At 33.2% G+C, this 18,783-nt stretch overlaps 2 protein-coding genes across 2 annotated transcripts; one reads left to right on the top strand and one right to left on the bottom strand.

Annotated features, from left to right (window-relative positions):
* The first annotated feature begins 8,586 nt into the window (after positions 1-8,586).
* On the top strand, positions 8,587-9,816 carry LOC133304061 (uncharacterized). Its single transcript, XM_061504031.1, has 2 exons — positions 8,587-9,192; positions 9,604-9,816. The coding sequence occupies exons 1-2, from the start codon at positions 8,587-8,589 to the stop codon at positions 9,814-9,816; spliced, it is 819 nt and encodes a 272-aa protein (XP_061360015.1).
* Positions 9,817-13,862: 4,046 nt separating this feature from the next.
* Positions 13,863-18,136, bottom strand: LOC133304072 (multicopper oxidase LPR1-like). Its single transcript, XM_061504042.1, has 3 exons — positions 17,918-18,136; positions 14,056-15,513; positions 13,863-13,916 (listed from the first exon to the last, which is right to left on the bottom strand). Exons 1-3 carry the CDS (start codon positions 18,134-18,136, stop codon positions 13,863-13,865), a joined length of 1,731 nt encoding a protein of 576 aa, XP_061360026.1.
* Between the last annotated feature and the right edge of the window lie 647 nt (positions 18,137-18,783).

The raw sequence follows: 18,783 nt of genomic DNA, 5'->3' as shown, positions 1-18,783 counted from the left end.
CGAGTAATCGTCGACTAGAAACCCCAATATCAGTGGGTTTCGACCTCTTTTATCATTTGTATGTTTTGTGCCCCTAAATCTCTCTCCTTTCTCATCTCTATTCTGAGCGATCAAGATTGTATTTTCTCCCACCATCTCAAAAGGCCTTATCTTGTGAAATCATTGGCATTACACCTACATATTCCTATTTTTTTCTCAAAAATCTGAACCAAACTCAAATCGTAGATCCAATTTCGTGTGAAAGATGAGTTCAAGTTCAAACATGTATCATGTAGTTATTTACCACAATGGGTGGCAATTTGAAGGTCCCAATGGTGTCCGATTTGAAGGAAAAACAAAAACAATGAAAATCAAAGTGAACACTACATACAATGAACTGAAGGAAAGAATTCATCAAAAATTGGGGCTACAAGGCAGCCAATCCATTCAGCGCATGATAGCCAGGTTAGAGACTATAGTTGATATTGATACAATATACTACATTGGTAATGAGATCAATGATGATGAAGATGTGGAGTTTGTTGTAACACCCTATTCCGTAATTAAAACAATTCCAATAGTTGTCATCATAACTTAAACTATGTGTGGAACACCTAATTTAATTTTATTTAAACCATACGTTACTACCCTAGTGTGCCAAGTAGTCCCATTAGACCAACAAGGCTTATAAACTCATTTTTTTTTTGTTATTAAACACTAAACATCTCCACTCTTTATTTATTTAAGAAATTTATATACTACTTTTATGGTCTTCATCTTTCAATATGTTATAGATCTCTTCGTTATCTACACGTAGGTTCAAACCACGCTCAAATCGGAGCACCGTAGCCTAAGTTATGAATTTTCTACAAAACGAGTGTCGAACCCACTGGGCCCAACGCGATTAGCGCCACGAAACAGAAGTTTTCCAGACATATGGCGCGAACGGCGCCAATCATGGCGCGAATGGCGCCAAAAATGCGTTTTCCAACTGTATCTTGGCGCGATTAGCGCCACCACGGCGCTAATAGCGCCAAGGTTCTGGAGATTACACCTAGCCTTAGTATTTTACCCCCAACTGGAGTTATACTTATCTGATCGACGTCATCTTGGTCTCGTTGAAAAGCTAAGAAAGGATCTACAACTTCCATCAAGGAACAATGGTCCAAATCTATCATATAGGATATGAAAAATGGGCAAAAAGACATGAAATCTTTATTTTTACATGGATTTTCAACCTAGAGGTCTTCTTTCACCTAATGGACAACATACAACCACTTCAATACATGATTCTTAGTCATTTCAAGGTAGACATGTATCAAAAGAAGCATTCATGCCCTTCCATCATATATATATATATATATATATATATATATATATATATATATATATATAAGCACAATATCCAAGTGTCTCTAATACATAATCATGGGACTTTGATACAAAACACTATGATCAAATCTTTGGCTCCCATCGACAAAAGAGATACCAAAGGAGATGAGCATAGGCTAAGTCCATCAAAATAGAGCATGACATTTACATATAACCAATGGCTTTCAAATATCAATCCTATACATAGGAACTACAACATGGCATGCATAACCCAAAATGATGCAAAATCTTCTTGTATCAACAAGTCCAAATATGGCCACTTGTCATCAGAGGCTCCTGCAACATCTTTACCTGAAAGAGGGTCCCCACAACACGGGGTGAGATATATAAATACATCTCAGTAAACCAGGGGTCCTTGGAGCATCTCTCCACCCCATAGTTCACTCACAATATAATAGCAATAATCAGTAAATAATGCAGTAAATACATATCCATGCAATGTGTAAAAACATCTCCAGGAGACATCCCTCGAGCTCTTATGCCGTCCTAAGGATACTCAGATGCAAAATAGTCCTACTGGCCAGCTAAACTACCAAGTATGAATTACACATCGTCATGCAACATACATAACATAGGGAAACACCATCCTATGCCACACAAAATTCATACACATACATATAACAAAGCATTGAACTACCTTATTGCGTATACAACACTACTAATAACCACTACCCATTCAGGGCTTGGTGGAACAATTAAGGGATCAATTCCCAAGGTCCGAATGCTTACCTCAGAGCTCCAATTCAACCTTTGTTCACCAACAACTTTTGCAACCAATCAACTTTGAATTCAAGCTACAACTTGCAAAATACACACCTACACCAAGGTGTCACACAATCAATCAATACAAGTTAATGAATATCTATATATTCATCAATAAAACAACAACTCTACACCACCAATTGGCATGAGCTTACCTATCCAAATGCGCTAATCAAGCTCCATAGCTTGCTCCAATGAGTGGTCACTCAAGGTTGGTCCACTTGCCTCACTCCTAGCAACACAAGGACACAATCAACTATCCAATTTACAATTTGCTCAAAATGCTAGAAAACTCACAAACCCCAAGCATGAATTTTCTAATACATTGAACAACAACCAAATGACAATCTAAATCCATTTCTACCGTTTATTTATCATCTACAACAACTTTTACAAAGGGCTTAAGCTTAAATCAAACCCAAACTCATATTACTCACAATGACACTATTCATTATCTTCCTCCATCATACAAACTCCATGAAAACCAAGCTTAAGGAGTGGAAACTTACCACAAATGGTTGTTTAACCAAGGAATGATTGTTCCTAAAACTTCCAAGGAGTGAAATGCTCCCAAACCCCTTCAATCTTCAAAGGGGGAAAAATTTGGGAAGATAAATCTCACACCACAATGCTCCCCACTCAAAACCAAGCTAGGATTAAGGATGAGAGGAAGATTCTAAGTGGTTTAGGCTTTTGAATCACTCAAATCGGTTGAAAGATGATGGAACTAGGGTTTGAGGCTTCAAGGTTTATTCTCTTCTCCTCCCTTTCAGTTTTTGCTCGACGAAGAGGAAGAAAATGAGGGGTCCTTGTCATGTTTTTGCCACTTAACTTGGTTAAGTCATTTTCACTGGTAATAGCTTATCTATCTACCCAACTCCGTTCTCATTCAAACTTTACTTAAAGGTTTGGAATATTTTTCTAGGAATATTTACACTTTTATTTTTATATTTTGGGTACTTTTGCCTACACCTATTTTTACCCCATAATTTTCACTGAGTGCATTTTTTACCTCAAAAGTGACCCCAAATCATTTAATTTGGCCCTATACTTAATTTTACTCACTAATACATGCCTAATTACTTAATTATATATAATTTACTAATTAATTAAGTTAGGGCTATTATATTTGTCACAGATGCATTTGTTAAGTGGAAAGTATTAAAATTTAATGGGATATATGTTGAAGTTGATGCTGGGTCTTGCATAGGCACACCAAACGTCTTGCATAGGCACACCAAACCTATGCAAAATCTTCTGCATTAGGAATGCAAATGGCAGTTCAACCTTCCTAGACTTCGAAGCCTTCCACATTAGGATACATATGTAGTGTCTCCAGTTCAACTTAATATGGTGAAGGATGGCCCACAAAACAACAAAGTCACCCTCCTGCACTTTCGAGTGATTATGCCTGTGTTGGAAAATAAATGTGTCACAACATAATGTAATATGCGGGCGGGCACCAAAAGATTACTTATAGGATAATGAGCAAAATGACCAGCCTCTGCATCAGCCCTCCTGGTCTACGCGACAATCGGCTCATGATCGTAAGCACCAAAAATATGATGGGAGTCTCCGTCATACATGAAGCTGAGGAGCTCCGTCCAGATAGGGGAAGTCAGGACAATGTCAATCCCGCAGATGCGGGAAGTCAGCTCGCCATGTAGGTAGTGGAGGTTCTGGTAGAAAGCCCTCACCATAACCTCCAAAAAGGGCACTTCATCTCCACAAGCACCAGAAGTGGCACAATGTAACCGCTCCATGTTGAAAAACGCCTAATCCAGTGATTTCGGCTCACATACTTTGCAGCTCATGAAGGACTTCACAAACCTATCGTGTGCTATAATGTCATTCTCAAATAAATAGCCAAAAGGCATGTCAGGAGCCTCGTGAACAGCTGCCTCTGGCTGAGAGGATGAGGACCCGTTATGTCAACACTTGGTCCTCCGCTCGGTAACCACCCCTTTCTTCGAACCACGTTTGTCAACCATTTTTTTACAGTGTCAAACTGAAAAAACACAAATGCACGTGTAACCAATCCAAATATAATTAACACTCAAAAATCAAACATCACTTCATGGACGCAGAAATTAAAGTCACTCTCAAGAATCATAAATTTAATTAGCAAACAATCCAAGCTCTAGCTACCAAGCGAAATGTAATCAACGATTAAATGATATTTGAGCAGTTGAAAGATACCCACAAACGAAAATCAGAATTTAGGTTAGGGTTCATCAAAAATTAAAACCTAAAAAAAATACCCTTTTTCATTTTCAATTGGTTGAAGTCAGAAACGGTGGTGACGAAGGATGATCGTAGAGGAAGAAACTTGTCCAACCAGTGTGGTAAAGGAATAAGTGATTTTTCCCTTTTCGCAGTTCTACCAGGGTATCCTTTGTTGTTTTGCAAAAATGGAGGCTGCTGGGTTTTAAAAAACCCTACCCGCGAAATATACACGGGTACCCCCTCCCTACCCGGGTAAATAATTCAAACTTTTTTCCAGATTATGAACACTACCCCGGTAGCCCATCTGTGTGCTCGGGTAGTTTTTTTTCCGAAGGATACCTGGGTATCCCCCTATGTACTCGAGTATTTTACGGGGTTAACGGTCAAATAAGGGTAAATGGATGATAGGTTTTGGTGGAAGGACGAAATGGTAATTTTTTTATTAATTAAAGGCTACAGTGGTCAGAAGGCCATTTTTAAAGGTTATTGGCACTCTACAGCGACCTAACATATTGATTAAGGTGGCAAAGCGGGCTGCCCGCCAAAAAATGGGCTAGCCCGCCCCGCCTTTGAAGGTGGCTAGAAAATTCAGCCCGCCAAGCCCATGACATCTTACACTAAAAAAAATTAAAAAATTCAACCCAGGCGGGCTGGCTGGCAGCGGGTTTGAAAAACTCAGCCCGCCCCGCATCATTTGACGGGCGAGCCGGGCGCATTTTGCCACCTCTAATATTGATATTGATTGATTTTGTATTGTATAAACACAGAGACTTATTAATATAATGTTATTGAAGATATTTTATCTCATATCATAGAGATAAATATATGGGTTTCTTTAGTTTCAATTTTATTTTATTTTTTATTTAAAAAATGAATTCCACATGTTTATCTCTATGACATTAGACGAAATTTGTCTAACATGATATATCTGGGGTGTCATGATAAAAGAAACGTATATGTTGACTCATTATTTTAAGAGAAATGTTTTTCTCAAGTTACATAAATTTTTTTTATCTCATGTCACAGACACATCACAATCCGAGCTAGCATTTCTTTTTCTTTTTTATTTTCTTTTAACCGTGGGGCCCACCTAATTATGTCTCTACATGAAATAATACTATCTCATGTAGCATGAGAAAAGCATTGTCCTCATTTTAATGCACGAAAGATTATAGTTGTTAGAAAGTAGGTATTTGTAACTAATGTGACAATAACGGGAAGAGATCTAATGGATTGATCGCACATGGAGAATATGTAATTCAATGTAGTTTATGCTGAATACTTAATCAAGTATGTGAGTTACTCGGGTAAGACAGTTACTTCCGTTAAAGAATACAATTCTTGATCTGATCTATCAAACCTTTAAAAAGGACATATTACATTTTATATATTTATATTATTTTATTTCTTTTTATATGTTCAAATTGATAAAAAGTTAAAATAATATAATAATGAAGGCTGAAGCTATAACATAATCCAAAAAGTTATTTTATTAAAAAATAATAAATATTATGTATTAAAAAAATACATACGATATTTAGAGACCGAACCTCCTAAAATAAGCTTATGCTAATTTATAAAAAAAAATATTCTCGCGTTACTATTTTTAAAATGGACCAAATCGAATCAAGTGGAAGACATACCAAACTATAAACACTGACAAGCCACGGATTCATTTATGAGATCTATTATTCCCATGTCTCATGCAACACAGATAAAATTATAGGATCCACTATTTTTTTACATGAAATAATTATCTCGTGAAACATGAAATAATTATTTCCCTTCATTTATTCGGTGATGACACAGAGAATCCATAGCTAACTTCTCCTGCTTCTCGATAACTGTTCCAGCTCACTATCTATGAGCTATCTCTTTTCTCTGTCTATTTCATCTCATTATTTCATGCAATCTTTGGTCACCGAGTGCATGCCTTTAATACTCATTGATGGCATTTCACCACACAACAAAACATAATAAATTCAATTATTACAAAAAAAATAAAAAATTCAACAGTAACGTTTCAAAAGCTGGCAACTCCCTTCATATGATATATATGAATAGTTGAATATGTATATAATAACTCAATTTAATTATAAAAAAACTAAGGGGTGAAATTTACCCTTTAGGTTTATTACTGCATTTTACCGGGTAACTGTTAATTTACCTGTAATACAATTTTCATTCAGATTCATGAAAATGTCTTTATATAATAATCTGCAAGCTAATGATAATTGTAACTCAAATTACTCTGGAACTAAATTTGATGTTGAATATTTGATTTCACTCTTCGATTCATTGTTAATAGTTGCCGAGTCTTCTGGTTTCCCGCTTTGGAAAATCCACCACTCATTAATAGGCACCGCCACAGTTACAAATCCTGTTGCGAATTCTCCACATTTGAGTACTACTCAGTGTCTGTTTGCGCCTCATTTCACACCAGGGTACCAGTATCTCTGTATCACATATATATATATATATAGAGGAGGGATATTCTTACTACTAAAATTTTTTACTACCAACTTACTACCTATCTAATCACCATTAGATCAATATTTTCTCTTTTTTCAAATTTTTTTTAACATTCTCTCTCTTTGATTCAATGGTGATTAGATAGGTAGTAAGTTGGTAGTAGAAAATTTTAGTAGTAAGAATATTCTCTTATATATATATATATATATATATATATATATATATATATCGAGAAAATTATTTTTCCGGCAACTCGAGATAAATTTATTTTCGGCCATCCCAAAACTACGTTGTTTTATTTTTATTTTTTTATATTATTTGATTCACCTTTGAATGGTTATGATTTCTTTTTTTTCTCTCTTCGTTTATTACCATTGATCCATCTTTGTACGATTATGATTTAGTAGCCGAAGATAAAATTATCTCAATCAGCTTGAAAATCTTATGGTTTGGTATTTGTCATTTTAAATGACATAAGTTATGTCATTTTATGATAGAGATAGACACACAAAAATAGAAATCATGGGAGAGAGAAAGTGAGTGATTTTTTTAATTTAAAATTTAAATAAAAAAATTATTTTGTGTTTATCTCTCTCTTAAAATGATATAACTTTATGTCATTTAAAATGACAAACACTTTTCTCATATATATATATATATATATATATATATATATATCATACAATATTATCCTTTTATATAACACAAACTATATCATACAATATTATCCTTTTATATAACACAAACACCTATATAACAAATCATCATTAATATACCAGAACTCACTTTTTATTTTTTTAATCAACCTGAGTGTTTTGCATATATATATATAGCTTAAAGATTAGAAAGAGGAAAGAAAAAAAAAAAATCTAAGCTTATAAATGATGAAATCAGCTAGCATTAGAATGTAACACGTGCACAGAGCATTGGCCACTAAGAACACCAAAGAGAAACAAGTGTTGTGCATGCTACATTACACGTTACAACGTTTGCTATAGATTCGGGACAATGCTGGGTGTTTTTATGTTCTGTGCAGTGAATTAGGATCATACACTCATTTTCACTCATTCAAGGAGACTCGTCTTTTTCATCGCCTACGGCAACTCATTTTTGAATCAACAGTTCCGGCTCTTCTCTTCTTTTCTGACCATTTCATTTGTAAGACTAACATCTCATGTTCTCACTTTAGGTCTCTTTAATTTTTTTTGTTTTATTTTTACTTTCCTTAGCCTCATCAATTTTTTCTCTGGAATATTTCCAACGATAATCTTTGAATTCCCATTCTCAACTCATCATTTTCATCATATCTCCCAGCGTGGTATGCATTGTGGCATCAAACATGACATGTCTAATTAATTAGCTCTAAATTGTAGTTTCTGTCCATGTATTTACACTGTTATGCAAACAAATCTGCAACCCATTTAATATATACGATTGATTGAAATTGAATGGATATGGATATGGATATGGTTGCCTCTTGTCATTATTAATGTGATCCCTCTAGCTGTTTAATTATTAATGAGATTCCACACATTATTAATATATACAATAAAATTATTCATGAGATTCCACACATTGTAACTTAGTTTTGGTGTATGACAACTCTTATTTAGTTTTGGTGTATGACAACTCTTATATGCATGCCCTGTTGTTAATTATTAATGATATGTTAGATAGCCTATTCTGTTCCCAGATTTGGTGTCATATTAGAGAAACTAATCTCTGATCAAAATAATCAACCTCAGTGAAAAGAAAATGTCAGGCGTGTCTCTAGCAGTGGGACGTCCATCACAGACGACAGAACAAACGGTGGCTCCACCAGGCACACAGCAAAAACAGCAAGAACATGCACCAGCTGGTGGCATGATGGGTTCACTCCGAATGATAGAGCTTCAGCTTGTGGCATTCATATTGGTATTCTCAGCAAGTGGTCTTGTTCCACTCCTTGATCTAGTGTTCCCAGCCCTTGCCTCTGCTTACATAATGGCACTTGCACATTTTGCATTCCCATCTTTAGGTTCAACATCAGGGCCTGCATCACAGGAGATCTTCAAAGGAAGCAGGTTCTTCCGAATGTATGTTATTGTTGGAACAACTGTAGGGTTGTTCTTGCCATTGGCCTATGTGTTGGGAGGGTTTGCTAGAGGGGATGAGCATGCTGTAAGGTCAGCAACCCCGCATTTGTTCTTGCTCTCTTTTCAAATATTGACTGAGAACATCATCAGTAGCTTGTCTCTGTTTTCACCACCTGTGAGAGCATTGGTTCCTATGATCTACACAATTCGGAGGATCTTTGTGGATATTGATTGGATACATGATGTGTGGCTCAACAAAACTTTGCCTGCAAATGCACCGCTTCAGGTAATTTTCTTATTTTATTTTTATTTTTTTATGACTGAGATGACCTCATCCCAATTAAAGTTCTTTTAAGATTATAATCTCGTGTGTGTGTGATTATTATATTATGTGTATGTACATGGGAAATCATTACAAATATAATATAAAATCATTCATCTCCGTCTATCTAACAGCTTTTAAGTTTTTGAGATAGTTGATTGTTTAATATGATACTAGAGACTTTGATTAAATGGTACAGACCTTGCTGCTTCATTCTTCCAATGATCTTCTAATTTTAATAAATATTGAATTAAAAATATAATATAAAATATAAAATCATTTTCATGTAACATTTTAAGCTAGCTTTTTCTTTTGAGATAGTTGATAGTTGATTGGATGACAGAAATTAATGAATTACAACTGTTTTGCATGCAGGACATAGCATGGTATTGGTTTGGGAAGGGTCTGGCAGTGTTAAATCTGGTTTATTTCTGCATCAATCTATTTGGGTTCTTGATACCAAGGTTCCTTCCAAGAGCTTTTGAGAGGTATTTTCAAGAGAGGGGAGAGATCTATGCTAAGACAGGAGAAGACAAGCGATCTGCGGCCATCAACAAACCCCAGTTATCAGAGAAGAAGACAGATTAAGAGCTTTAGTCAATTTGGCTTGGACTTGCAACTTTAAACAGTTTAGCATTTCTTTTTTTGTTCCTTAGAAAAATGATAATGAATGTGTATGATATATGAGCCTGGACTTAAAAATGTGGCTCTCTATTACATTAGTGAAACTATATATATGACTTTGGTTTTGGATAAATTTTATAGATCATATACTGGTTAATCCTAGTTTGAAGATTTTTTCAATTCTTCTTCTCCCCTCTTAGATAATAACAATAACCATCTTAAAAAGCCATTGTGCCATAAATGTTTATCACTCATATTTCTCATGCTGTGAGGTGTTTTCGGGATTAGCAGAAAAGCAACATAGTTACTGTTAAGGTTTTTCTAATCCTATTTATATTTTTATTTATAAACAGAGCGGACGTATTAGATGAATCAAGGTAAATTACTGTGTTTCAAGCTTCTAATGACCTAACGCAGCAGAAGGAAGAACATGAGGTTGTTTAAGTAGGACATACCATGATAAATATTAGCATGCTAATATTTCTAGTTAAAAATAACAGTGCTGCATCCAGTTTCGAAAAATGCTATTTTATATGGTCATCAATAATCTATATTATTTCATGTTCTGATTTTATTCAGTAGGATCTCAAGATGAAGTTATACATTTAACATAATATCGTATGCTAAAAACATCTAGCATATACCAACGGTCTATGCAACTATTATGAGGTTTCATATGGTAATCTTAACAAAGATAAAACATTGCAGACTAATATTTGAATATGATTTATTCTGTACTTAGACAGTAAATGTATTTCTAGAACTTTATTTGCACATATACACATAGTATATCTGACTTTACAAGATCTTACTTGGTTCACTTATCACATTGGATTTTCACTTTACAAACAAATAATATTTGTTAAGCACAACAATTACACACTAAAATGTATATATAATAACTGAGAAATGACAGAAGGGCCTTTCAAGAACATAAATCCCTCCCTCTTCTGTTCCTGCTAATACAGTTTCAACTCGTGAGTTTTATATGCATTAGAACAAATAAGACAGTAGTAAAAAAAAGAAGTAGTAGATGAAAAATGAGAACTAAATGCCACTTGAGACCTTTTTACTATGACCAAATAATTTGTCATTACATCGCTGAAATTTTTTTACATGTCAATTATTTGTCACTATAACTAAATTTTTTTAATGATACATGCAACACAAAATCAAATAGTGGCGTGAAAAAAGTTTTACATTAATGATAGACCAAAAATCATCTAGGATTATTATTGTTATTTTGAAATGTTGTATACAATAAATAAATCAAAATTCTGTAATGCGAGTTCTTTCTTTTTTTTTATCTGTTCTATGATCTAATTTCTACTTAAAGAAAGAATTTGATGTTTGAATAAAAATTTCAATGGTACCTCTAGCTAGTATTATTTCTCTACAGTTACTTTCCAATATATTAACTAACAACTTACGTTTATAAACTAACATGTAAAGTGAACTGAGTTTTAAGATGAAAAAAGTATTGATTAGAGACATTCATGTTTATAAAAAATATAATTAGCTTCACTTATATGTTTTATGTGTAAATCACATTAAATTTACATGGCTACTAATTTTATAACTTAATTATTACTGGCCAAAATTATTAAAATTTGGGTATAATGACTATGTCAAATGTTCCATCCTGCACTGAGGCACGTGCTTCTATTATACTATGTAAATAAATTCAATTTACTAATGAAATGTATATGAAAACTTCTTTTACTTGAAAAATATATATAATAATAACTAAAGATGGCACTAACAACAGAGGTATTACAAAAAAAATTCTATCTTCCCACACTCATATATATATATATATATATATATATGGGTCAAGATCATTTTATACCAGTGTAAGTTACACTCTTAATCTTATCCGTTGATCTCACTTATATCTAAGGGTTCAAATTTTTTAGTAATGTGAGTCATTGGATACAAGTGGATCAATGGTCAAGATTGAATGTAAGACTCATAACTCTTACACTGGTGTAAGAATATATATATATATATATATATATATATATATATATATATATATATAAGAGAGATAAGATCATTTGACATCGATATCAAACTTTAAAATTTGACAACAAATTATAATCATTGATTTCTGTCAATTAACGGTTATCATTTATTGGAAATTAATAATTCATTAATAAATAAGTTTGATTGCGGAAATCATGATAGTTAATTGCAAAAATCAACGGTTAGGATGTGGTGTCAAATTTTAAAATTTGACACCAGTGTCAAAGGATCCTATCTCTATATATATATGAGAAAAATATTTCTCAAGTCACTTGAGATATATTTATCTTCGTCCTCCTTAAAATTACGTCGTTTTGTTTATTTTATTTTTTTTATATTAATAGATTAACTTTTGAATGGTTATGATTCTCTTTTTCTCTCTAATTATATATCAACATTGATTCATCTTTGCACGATTATGATTTAGTGGTTAGAGATAAAGTTATCTCAATTTGCAAGAGAAATGTTTTTCCGTGTATATATATATATATGAGAAAAGTATTTCTCCTGCAACTCTGTTAAGGGATGTCTCCAAGTCTGTCTCTTTGCCTCTTTTTGTTTAGTCTTTGTCTTTCTGGGTTGTGCCCCTCTTTATTTTACAAAAAAAAAGTTAAGTTTATCTCCGGTCACCCTAAAATTACATCGTTTTGTTTATTTATTTTCTTATATTAATTGATTCACATTTGAATGGTTATGATTCTTTTTTCCTCTCTTTTCCTTTATCTCCATGGATCCATCTTTGTACGGTTAGTATTTAGTAGCCGGAGATAAAATTATCTCAAGCGGCTTGAGAAACGATAAGTAATATATATATAATTGGTTTTTTTTAAATACATTAATGGCTTGAATTTAATAAATAGAATTAAAAGTTATTTACGTAAGTAAGGGGAAGGATATTGTGACAACCAAGTTGTGTTACTACCAAGTGACTACCAATTAATTTCACCGTTAAATCGATTATGTTGATCCAACGATTATATTTATTTCTATCTTTGTATGGTTATGATTTCCCATATTTAAAGTGAAAGCATTAAATATGGGAAATCATAACCATACAAAAGTAAAAATAAATATAAAGTATTAAATTTGGGAAATCATGACCATACAAAGATGAAAATAAATATAACCGTTGAATCAACATAAGCGATCTAACGGTAAGATTAATTGGTAATCACTTGGTAGTAACACAACTTGGTTGTCACAATATCCTTCCCCAGTAATCTATACATGAATATTGATTTGGATTGATGCCTTAATTAAATATTAGCCTCAATATAGCATACATATTATATTTGAATCCTTAAAGTGTAATTTATTTTATTATTTTTACACATATTATTCCAAAACTATCAATTATCATGATATAAGAAAAGTACTACATGAATAAAAAATTTCTTTATTTTTAAGTAAATTTTACTGCTGTGAATAATTAATGCAATAAGAGTAGAAAATTACATTATATAATGAACTTGAGCATAACGTGAGTATGGAAAAATAGTTTTTTTTTTTTTTTTGGTGAATGGAAAAATAGTTTATTACTAAAAATATATTGCGACTAACATCATTAATTGCAAAGTCGTGATAACACATTTAAATTTTCTCTTATTATGTTTTCCAAAAAAAAAAAATTATCTTATTATTAATATAAAGGAAATTAATAATATAATTACAAACATAGGGTGAAAGTATTGACAAGAAAAATAATTATTAAATGAAAGTGATAATATGTAATAAAAAGTATATTTCGTCAACTTAACTTTTTTAAACCCCAAACTCAAGCCTAAACTTTTAAGGAAATTTTATTCCCATTAATTAAATACAATAACTTTTTTTAACAAATTTAAAATATAAAAACCTATTTATAGCACATATATACAAAATAACCAATAAAAATAACATAAAATGCGTATTAAGAAAAAACACAAAATAGGAATCTAACTGAATTGTTAATGTATTTACCACTCTTTGGCTACCTTAGACAAACGTCACTTGATGACCTTAAAGGGCCTCATCATTGAATTGTCTTCGTGGTCCAATATCTACGTATAAATGTGCATGTCATTAGGAATAGACAAAGCTTTAATTTTAAAAAAGATAAACAAAAAAAAAAAACATGAATTGCACCAAAAATAATAATAATGCATGAATGAAAAAACATATTTAATAAAAAATACTTACATGACAGTGATATAGGTAACCAGGCTCTGCTGTTGCATCAAAAGCATACGACGCATTTGTGTGTATATACGAAAACCTCACCAATATCTTCGTCACGTACCCTGGTATTATCTTGAACACATTCTTCCACCCCTTCTCATTACCCGGCACCGCTACTTTCCTGCCACGTGCATACTTTTCCACGTGGCACTTCAATGCATCATTGATCCTCATCATGCAACTCTTGAATTCATCTGATTTCACAAGCTCCGTTTGATCCAATACCTTGAACAAAGCCAAATGAATGTGCAGAGGGTGATTATCCCCTGTGAGATTGATCACATACCACAACTCTGTGGACCCCTCTTTCGGTGTTTCTGTAACCGGCGCTTCAAAGGGTTTTGCATTAAGGTACAAATGAGTCGGTTGACCAGTGTTGCTTGTGTACTCATACATAGTAATGTATCGTGTGTCTGACACACTGGATAAATCTGCACTGGGATATTCCAACAACTTTTGTGGGACTCGTGACGTGTCAACTTCTGGATGAGGTAGGATGATGAATTTCATAACCTTATTGTTAGCTTCATTCACAGGGTTACCAGATGGGTAAGGATACGGTGCATCATTGGCTAGATTAGCGAAATTAGTCCTTGACTCTGAAAAGTCAACAATTACATCTATGATCTCAGATGGCCCCACCACAGTCTTATTAGTGATAACTGGCTTATCAATGTAAGCAGAATCTGATCCCACGTGGATGAATCTCAAGCCGTTGGTGAAAAATAAGCTAAAGAATCTAGCATTGCAAGCGTTGACTATTCGAAATCTATATCTACGACGTCGTACAGTGAAACGTGGCCAAGCTTTACCATTCACAATAATAACATCACCAAAGTACTCTGGCTGCCACTGTGGGTGTATGGAAGGGTTGTCTCCAGTGGAATTCATGTAGATGGAACCGTTGGTGTAAAAGTTTCGATCGAAGATAATCAACGGTCGATCGAATTCATCACCGTGGGGTAATCCAAGTGGGTCCTCAATCTGAGGGTGGTGGATGATGTAGGCCCCAACCAAGCCAGCAACAAGGTTGACTCTGGTCAACCCCATAGCATGATCATGGTAAAATAGATTACCAGGTTGTTGGTTGTTGGGATAGTGGTATGTCTTGTTGGTCCAAGTGGGTCCCGTTTCTTGAAATCCAAAGGTGAACCATGAGTTTGCGTTTCCATCACTCTGGGGTTCGTGAATTCCACCGTGGAGGTGAACCACTGTGGGGACACCCATCTTTGTGTGGGGCATTGCAGTTGGGATCGTTGGATCCCACGGAAGTATGTGCTTTGGAGGGAGGTGATTTTGCCACGTCACGTAGGTGTCAACTCCATAAAGAGCCTTAATGGTTGGACCTGGAACTGTTGCTGTCTCAATGGTTATCCCGAATGCAAAAACTAATGTTGGGGGAATATCCCTGTGGAATTTCTGCCAAATCAAATTTAACATTTTTATCTCGTATATAACTCTGACAACAAAAGTAAAATGTCAATTCTTTTAATCAGTTTATTAGTCGAATTTAGGCATAACTTTGTTCTAAAAAGGCACGGTTTTAATTGATTTTGGTGGATATTTGAGTTAAAGACTTTTATACTTCTTCTATCACTGTATAACTTTTTTTATGTCTATTGCGTAAAAAAAGTGGTGCAGCAAAAGTTTGGAACCCTTAATTAAATAATTACCTGTTCTACAATATGTATTAACAGTGCTAGTGGAGCATTAACAGCACTAATGGAGCATTAACAGCGCTAGTGGAGCACTAATAGTATCCCCTACTCTCTCTTTTTAGGACAATCACTCCTGAATATTGTTAAACGGCTTAAATTTCATCAATTTTTTTAATTATGTAGATTATTTGAGGAGAAAGTTGGTTTGAGAAAGATATCGGTAGTAATTATCCCATATTTGCCACTATAATAAATTGGGAGTGCATTGTTCGAGCTTACGCTAGACATCAAGTCTGGAGAACAACTTTTGAATTTTAAAAACAACAAAACAAAAAAATTGTTTGGAAAAAGTGTTTTCATGTTATCTATTTTCAAAACAGCCTGGCGTTTTTGTTTTAAAAACCAAAAAACCAAAATAACTAAGGGATGTTTTCAAAAGCTGTTTTGTTGTTTTCTTGTTTTCACGGTGGCATTTTTGTAAATACAAGAATTCATTAATGGAATTTTTGTAATTAAATCAAATTTTATTTTAATTTTAAATTATTTTGCGGTGACAATCTTGTAAATATGAGGATTCATTAATGGCATTGTTGTAAATAACTACAACTTCTTTATAACTTTAAAACTAATTATATTCAAACAAGTTCTAGAGCCTGTTTGGAGCATCTAATAAAGAAGATAGGATGAGATAACTTATCATATCTTATTTTATCTCTTGTTTGGTGGGTCAATAGGATATGATTAGCTTATCCTATTGTCTCATTTTTTCCTATCCAATACATAATTTTTCATCCGGAGGAGCTGGGTTAGGATTCAACAAGATAGGATACCAATATTGGATACACAATATATCTCCATACTACCCAATATATCCTCACGCTACCTAATATATTTGTATTTATTGCATTATATTTTATTTTTTCTCTCTCCTTTCTCCTTCTATATAATTTTATCAGATTGCTAATCAGGTGCTCATCAAACACAGGACATGATATAAGCTTATCAGCCACATACCATATCCTACCTTTATCAACCCCATATCATATCCTATCATTATCCTATCTTGTCCACCAAACGAGTCCTTATTTTTTTTATTCTCAAAATCAGTTTTCAAAATTTATCCTCAAAACAGTTTTTAAAAACAAAAACACATTCAAACACACCCGGAATCTCTAATTTATTCTTGAAATATTATACATCTGAATCTCTAAAATTACAAAAGCCTCCCCTTAATCTCGAAGAATCACAAATGTTGGTCATATTAATCCTTGAGCACAAAAGGCTCATGAGAATGAGTTATATATTTGTGGTTTTTAAATATCAACAATTTTGGATTTCAATTATTTTCAAATTGAATAAAAGATAGTAAGGCGAACCCGCTATTATATTAAAGGGAAGGGTTATATAACAATTTTTTTTTAATACAAACTACACTAAGTGTGACTGGTCAAACTTCAATCAATAGTATATGACTAGTCAAATTTAGTATAATTTATAAATTTGTAAGAAAAAAATTTGTCAATATAACCTTCTCCATATTAAAATATAAAAATATATTCAAAAATATATTCCCTATAAATGCAAAAGGCATGAAATAATGATCAAAGAGATATAAAAAGTCATTAATTAATTTTTTAACATTAAATAAAATAAAGCAACCCCATGGATCAACTTATCCTACGGTGGGTTTAATCTATTTTTGACCCGACCTTATATTTGTAAATTCAAATGGATTGACAAGTTGTGAAACCCAATCCAACCATTTATATATAATGGGTTAAACGGTACAATCCGACATAAGTTGGACTCGTTTTACCAACTACATAAAAATTTTCATAATCATATCAAATAATTATTTAGATGTATTATGCTTTTAAAAAAAAATCCATAAATTAAAACTTTATGAGACCATTTATTTGAGAAACATCGCTTTTCAAGTCTTGGACTACATTGAATACCGTACTTATTTGTATTTCATGTGTCCTGGGCTCCTAGCTAGTGTCGATGGCACCAAAGAATGGGCATTGAAGTCTTTAGGGAAAGGAAAAGACGGGTAAAAAAAGAAAAAAGAGAGAGAAGAAGAAGAAGCAGGAGCTCGGGTTGAATTAAAATTGAAGAAAATAAAAATAAAAAGAGAGAAAGAGAAAAGAATAAAGGATACATACCCAAATCTTTTTGAACATGCCAATTTGGAGAGACCTGGATCTGGCAACGCCATCTACAAGTACAACCTCATAGCCTGGGATTCTAGGCATGTCTGGAAGCTCATCCACAAACATCTGCAGCTTGGATGCATTTATGAGGTTATCTGAAGATGAAGTGCAAGTAGATGCTCCTAAAATTAGAGTCAAAACAGTGAGTTGCAGTAGCAATGTTCTTTCCATGGCTTCCTGCTCTGCTCCAGTTCAAACAAAGATAAGTGTATTTATAGGATAATTGGTTAACTATTGAACAATCTCGTAAAAAAAAAAAAGAATACCTTAATAATATATAATAAAAAAAACTTTTTTTTTTTTGGTAGACAACAAAAAAATATTTTGATGTATGACACACTTTGAACACGCATCTTATCATGTGACATTTCACATTTACAAGGTGTTAGTCCATGTTGTGTATTTAGGGTGTGTTTAGGGAGTTAATATTAATAGGGAAAATAAAAGAGGTTTTTTGACCTTTTTGTCTCTCATTAATTAATTAATAACAATTTTCTCCCTCACCAAAACCTATCCACCAATCTTTCTCTCTTTAATCGATTAACTTGAATATTTAATCGTTTAAATGGTCAAAATACAGAAAAAATGTTGACACGAAATTTAATCGATTAAATATCCCTCTTAATCGATTAAATTTCGGGACATTTAATCGATTAAAAAAAAATATTTAATCGATTAAATGTCGGCAGAAACCCTATATTTTGCCCATTCTCGGTCTCATTTCAAATATTTTCGTTTTGTAAACCAATATCTCTCTTGTTTGTCATCTATAATCCTTGCAATCAATATTCTATTTCATCTCACCATCTCTAAACCCT

The sequence above is a fragment of the Gastrolobium bilobum genome, unplaced genomic scaffold (genome assembly GCF_033153095.1).
Source record: "Gastrolobium bilobum isolate Gb01-03AN ecotype WA unplaced genomic scaffold, APGP_CSIRO_Gbil_v1 utg7510, whole genome shotgun sequence".
Taxonomy (NCBI): Eukaryota; Viridiplantae; Streptophyta; class Magnoliopsida; order Fabales; family Fabaceae; genus Gastrolobium; species Gastrolobium bilobum.
This window is presented reverse-complemented; position numbering and strand designations above follow the sequence as displayed.

Bases quoted from the DNA above. Each gene is read 5' to 3' on its own strand.
- LOC133304061 (XM_061504031.1), top strand. From the start codon at position 8,587: ATGTCAGGCGTGTCTCTAGCAGTGGGACGTCCATCACAGACGACAGAA. The intron at 9,193-9,603 runs GTAATTTTCTTA...TTTTGCATGCAG, and splicing joins CTGCAAATGCACCGCTTCAG to GACATAGCATGGTATTGGTT.
- LOC133304072 (XM_061504042.1), bottom strand. From the start codon at position 18,136: ATGGAAAGAACATTGCTACTGCAACTCACTGTTTTGACTCTAATTTTA. The intron at 15,514-17,917 runs GTATGTATCCTT...TTGATTTGGCAG, and splicing joins GCATGTTCAAAAAGATTTGG to AAATTCCACAGGGATATTCC. The intron at 13,917-14,055 runs GTAAGTATTTTT...ATTTATACGTAG, and splicing joins GTTACCTATATCACTGTCAT to ATATTGGACCACGAAGACAA.